Source organism: Vidua chalybeata, chromosome 5 (genome assembly GCF_026979565.1).
Source record: "Vidua chalybeata isolate OUT-0048 chromosome 5, bVidCha1 merged haplotype, whole genome shotgun sequence".
Classification (NCBI taxonomy): Eukaryota; Metazoa; Chordata; class Aves; order Passeriformes; family Viduidae; genus Vidua; species Vidua chalybeata.
Window position 1 is genome coordinate 47,335,364 of NC_071534.1, and position 5,000 is coordinate 47,340,363.

At 38.2% G+C, this 5,000-nt stretch overlaps 1 protein-coding gene across 1 annotated transcript in view; it reads left to right on the plus strand.

Annotated features, from left to right (window-relative positions):
- FOXP2 (forkhead box P2) overlaps window positions 1–5,000 on the plus strand; it is a 404,617-nt gene that overhangs the window by 361,529 nt on the left and 38,088 nt on the right. The window contains exons 15-16 of the mRNA XM_053942772.1: window positions 1,715–1,802; window positions 4,275–4,358. Of these exons, the coding sequence (XP_053798747.1) occupies window positions 1,715–1,802; window positions 4,275–4,358 (172 nt within the window). The remainder of the gene's footprint in view (window positions 1–1,714; window positions 1,803–4,274; window positions 4,359–5,000) is intronic.

The window sequence follows — 5,000 nt, forward strand, 5'->3', positions numbered from 1 at the left end:
CACGGGTGATAGTGGCCATGATGCAGAGGTAAAATCTGTCTTCAGACCTTTTTCTGGCAATTTTGTACCCAATTAACTGAAAATATTAAACCCTTTCATTAACAGTCCATGCACTATCATGCCTGTGTAATTGAGGGAGTAAAATTCTTCTGAATCAAAATTTTGGAAAACAAGTTAATGTGATGTTCTGAGCCATTACCTGCTTTTTAAACTGATTATGCATTTTTGCATCAATGGGAGGATGAAGTCAGTTCCTTTGAAAATAAATAAATTATAGGTTTTATGACTCACATAAAGGAAATGTGTCCTTGGTGATGCTTGAACTTAGCATAACTACCTAGCAAGTTACATGTATTTTCTTAAAGAATTTTATATTAAAAGAATGAAAAAACCTTTCACAATTGCTTATATCTCTTCCTCAGCCATGCCTGTTTTAAGAACAGCAGAACATTTTGCTCACCTGAAAACTGTCATAGGGTCCCTAACCTGTGAAGTCATGATTTAAAAGACACAGATGTTAGTAGAAGTGATACAGTCACTGTATTTTCCCACTATTTCTGACAAATACGTTTGCCCCATTGATTAACGATCAAATGACCACACAGGTCTCTGATTAATTCTGCTAGAAAAGAAAAAGAAGATACATTTCCTCCATGGTACGGATAATTTAGTTCTTATAACTGTGAGACCATCTGTGACTCCAGTCCTTGCAAAGCTTACCCCTCATGCCTACAGTGGAAATAGCCAATAAATCTGCATTCAAAGGCAGAACTCCTTTGCTCCCATTTCTTCTTTAACCTGTTCCTTATGTTTTCTTCTCCATGGTGCAGAAAGCCCACTATTAAAGCTCCAAAAGGGACTTTTTGATCCTGGAAGAGAGAGAGAGAGAAGAAAATAGAGACATCGTCCTTCAAAAAATATTAATTGATCTTTGTAAATTTATGCTCAATTGAAATGTCTGGGGGGCAGCAATTTGGGTCTGGACTGAACTTCAGTTTCAGGCAGCTGCTTACTGAGGTCCTCTTTCCCTGATGCAGAGTGTGTTTTTGTTTTGATAAGCTCACCTGTGTAGCCTGAACCTTTCCCAGGAAGCTCGCTGTGTTAATAAGGTGTATAGCTGGTCCTTCCTCTGCCTCTACCTCACACACTTCTTCATACTGAGTGGGGCAATCACTTCCATCATCCTCAGAGTCTACTTCTAGAAACTGCATTGAAATATGGCTGTTCCCCTGCAGCTCTGTGTTTGGGGAGGGGTAGTGGATGTTCCCTTGTTGCTTAATGATTAAAGAAGAGCAGATAGAGAAATCTTAAGAAAGTCTACATTAATTCTCAGTAGTTCAAGCAGCCTAAAAGCAGTTATATCTTTTGGAGATTCATTTGTAAGGTGATTGTCTTCATCTGCATCAGCAACAGGGAATGGAAATCAGTTCAGTCATTGTAACAAATATTCATAACTTGTTACATTGGCTCTTAGATGGGATTTGTGACCTATGAGATAGAAACTGAGTATCTGACAGTCCTCACTGGGAAATTTTGTAAAACTAAATGAAATAATCAGTTTTGTTATTTTGTATTGTTGTCTGTATGGCATGCTCTGACTAGTTCTTTCTGCACAACTACCATTGGAACGAATGGAAGCCACATGTGCAGGAGAGAAAAATGTACCCATAAAGTTATTTTCCTCATCTTAAGACTGTCTTACTTCCTTCTCTAGGCACCTTAACAATGAACATGCATTGGATGACAGAAGCACTGCTCAGTGTCGGGTGCAAATGCAAGTGGTTCAGCAGTTAGAAATACAGGTTTGTTATATAGATACATTATCCTATTACTTATTTACTGTTAACCTAAACTAAATTGAAAACACTTGCCTTAGTGACTCTAGCTTAAAGACATATGTTTCTTACATTAAATTTGTTGATAATAATGAATAAGTGAGGGTTTTTTACTTAAAGATTTTTCACATTATAAATTATGCAATAATTATCTAACATCAAGATTGTCTACAGTATTTTGCTTGAACTAAGACTCTAATGCTATTCATCGTGAATGAAAAACACTATCCCTGGAGCAAAGACTGGATCCAAGCCATCTTCACTTTTTTAAATGCTGGGTCAGGACCCCTCTTCCTTCTTCCCCTTCTGAACCACTGCTTGTCTGTGCTGTTCTGTGGGATAAAAGAGTAGCAGAGCATATCTCCACTCAAAATGACTCCCAGCCTGATAGGGGGCAGTTTTCTGCAAGCAAGAAGATGTAATGTCAGACCCACTCAGGAAGGTCCCCAGGGAGTGCCATGCCTCAGACCGCAGGCCTGCAGTGCCCTGTGCATGCTCTAACCATTAGAGGTCACTGCATGTATGTGAATGCTCCTTTCTGCTTATGCAGGGAGTGATGAGGACCCCTGGGGTCTCCCAGTATTGTGACTACACCTACAGGCTACTGAGGTTGGGCACAAGCCTCAGGGGTGACCATGCAGGACACTTGCACCACGCTGTCTCCTCCTGCCCACACAGCAGTCATGGGGCAGGCATGTCTCAGCAGTCCCAGCAGTCCCGTGCCCTCTTGGGACTGCTCAGAGGAGCTCAAGGGATACAGCAAGGGACCAAGATTTTTGCCCTTGTTTCTTGCCATATGTAGAGAAAGAAGGATAACAACTCTCACCTTTCTCACCTTTTTGGAATATTATCTCACAGTTCTCTTTCACGTAAGAATATTTATTCTTCTTTCAGCTGAGGCTTTTCTGGGTCTTTTTTACTTTGATACTGGAAATCCAAAACAATGAGAGGAGCATACAGTAATGTAATTTGTTCTTATTTCCCTTAAAATGAATGATTTTTAAACCCAGGTAAAGCTGTTATTTATTTTATGTTATTTACATGATACTGCTAGCTTAATTTGTTTGTTAGGTTTGTTAGGAATTTATGAAATGGCAAATACTATGTCACTAAAACATCACACATAGAATGAAGCTACACATAATGTGAAGAAGAAACCTTCTTCCCACCCCTTGCCTCAAGTGTTCTTTAATAGAATATGCACTGATCAAATTAAATACCTGCAGTACTAAAGATAGTTCCCTCTCTTAAAATTACTTGCAAGTTGTTTTCCTTTGTCCAGTCTCAGTCTACAGGTGTAAGAGCAAGAACTCTCTGGAAAATGGTAGTATTAAACACCAAGTTTAATTCTTACTGCAATTAACGTTGAAATCATGTTTTAGGTAGCCGGAGCCAAATCACTAGTGTAAAGTTTTGAACATTTCTTCTTGCAAACTAGTTTGTGAAAAAAAAGAAAAAAATCTTTTCATGTTGTAAAATGCATTTTCCTCTTTTATATTCTGCTATTTTTATCAAGAAGTTGCATATTTCAAGCACATCCTCCTGTTTCATTTTTTATTTTTAATTTGGTACCTTGTTTGAATCTGAAACTACAATTATGTACATAATATATGATCAGAAAATGGTATCAGATAGGAAAAAGTAGAGGTTTAAGTAACATGTTTTTTGAAGGCAGCATAAGGGCTTCATAGGAATTGTTTACCATTTACAAAGCCTAGGCTGTAATCTAACAGTTGAAGTGAAGATTTAGCTTGCGGTGTGACCAATTATGTCATTTTTTGCTTTGTCTGACTGCTAGTGAAGTAGGGTCCATCAGTTGTAATGAGACCCAGTGCAGTGTCGGTGCCGACTCGATGGCAGAGTTCAGTGTTTCACACTGCCTGGGCTCTGTCACTCTATTGAATTAGATTGATGATGGCAGATTGCAGGGGGCACTAACTGGACCTCGGTGGGAAAGGATGAAGTGTGTAGTCAATCCTGGCAGGCACTGTGCTTTGAGGACCCTTCACCCCTTCACAGCTGTTGGCACTAGTCCATTGCTAACAGTGTCCACAGGACTTTAAAGAGACACTATGGGCCTTCTAATTTATGGTCTTAGTAACTTGTTACTGTCGAGGCAACTGTGACCTCAATTCTCTTATTGACAAAAAGATGAAGTGCTATTTGTTTTCTCTGACCTTTTAACATATTAAAGGCTATAAAAGTTTTTGTTGTTTTTTTTTTTTTTTCCTTTCTTTCTTTCTTTCTTTCTTTCTTTCTTTCTTTCTTTCTTTCTATGCCCAAAGTTGCATTTCCTCTTAGATAAGTTTCTACTGACACAGACTTTTATATGCAGGAATCATTACACCAAGACAAGCTCAATGATAAGATGTATCACTGCAGTGAAATAGCTGTATCAGTCATTTCTAAAATGCTTCTGATCCCACTCTTTCTTAACAGCTTTCTAAAGAACGCGAACGTCTTCAAGCAATGATGACCCACTTGCACATGCGACCCTCAGAGCCCAAGCCATCTCCAAAACCTGTAAGTGCATATTGCTTTATAAACAGTAAATAGGTCTACGAAAGTAGCAGGCTAAGAAAATGAACAATTTAGTGACTGTTGGAAAACAATGAGTGTGATGAAAAATATGGCAATAAAATGAAGGTAAAATGCAATATCTTGTCAAATTGTATGTTTCTTTAAAAGTAATGCTATCTTTTGCAAAATCTATCCAATCTACACCATAGGTGACACTAAACAAAGTACACCTATAAGTGTCCAAATCATTGCCTTGAGACTGAAACTAGAGAGAATATCTTTTTGTGATAGGTTTAGAGATATTAAAAGGAAATCCACTTTGAAAGATTTGAAGTTCATCGACAGTAAGAAGTAAATGTAACATGAATCTAGGTACTTAGGAAATTTCACAAATTGCTTGCAAGAGACACAAGTAAAGAGTTTGTTATTCTTAAATGAACAAAAATGTTATTTTATGCAGTGAATTGAAATAATTGTTAACACGGGGGGGTGTTATGTTCATTTTTTGCAAGACTGTATTGTTATGCATTCACTGTGATGTTGTTGGGGTTGGTACAGGCACTGAAAAGTCACTGTTGCTCCCAGTCATTCCACAGCACTGCACTGGGAACAAAATAGTTATGCCACTGGATCTGCATCCAGATC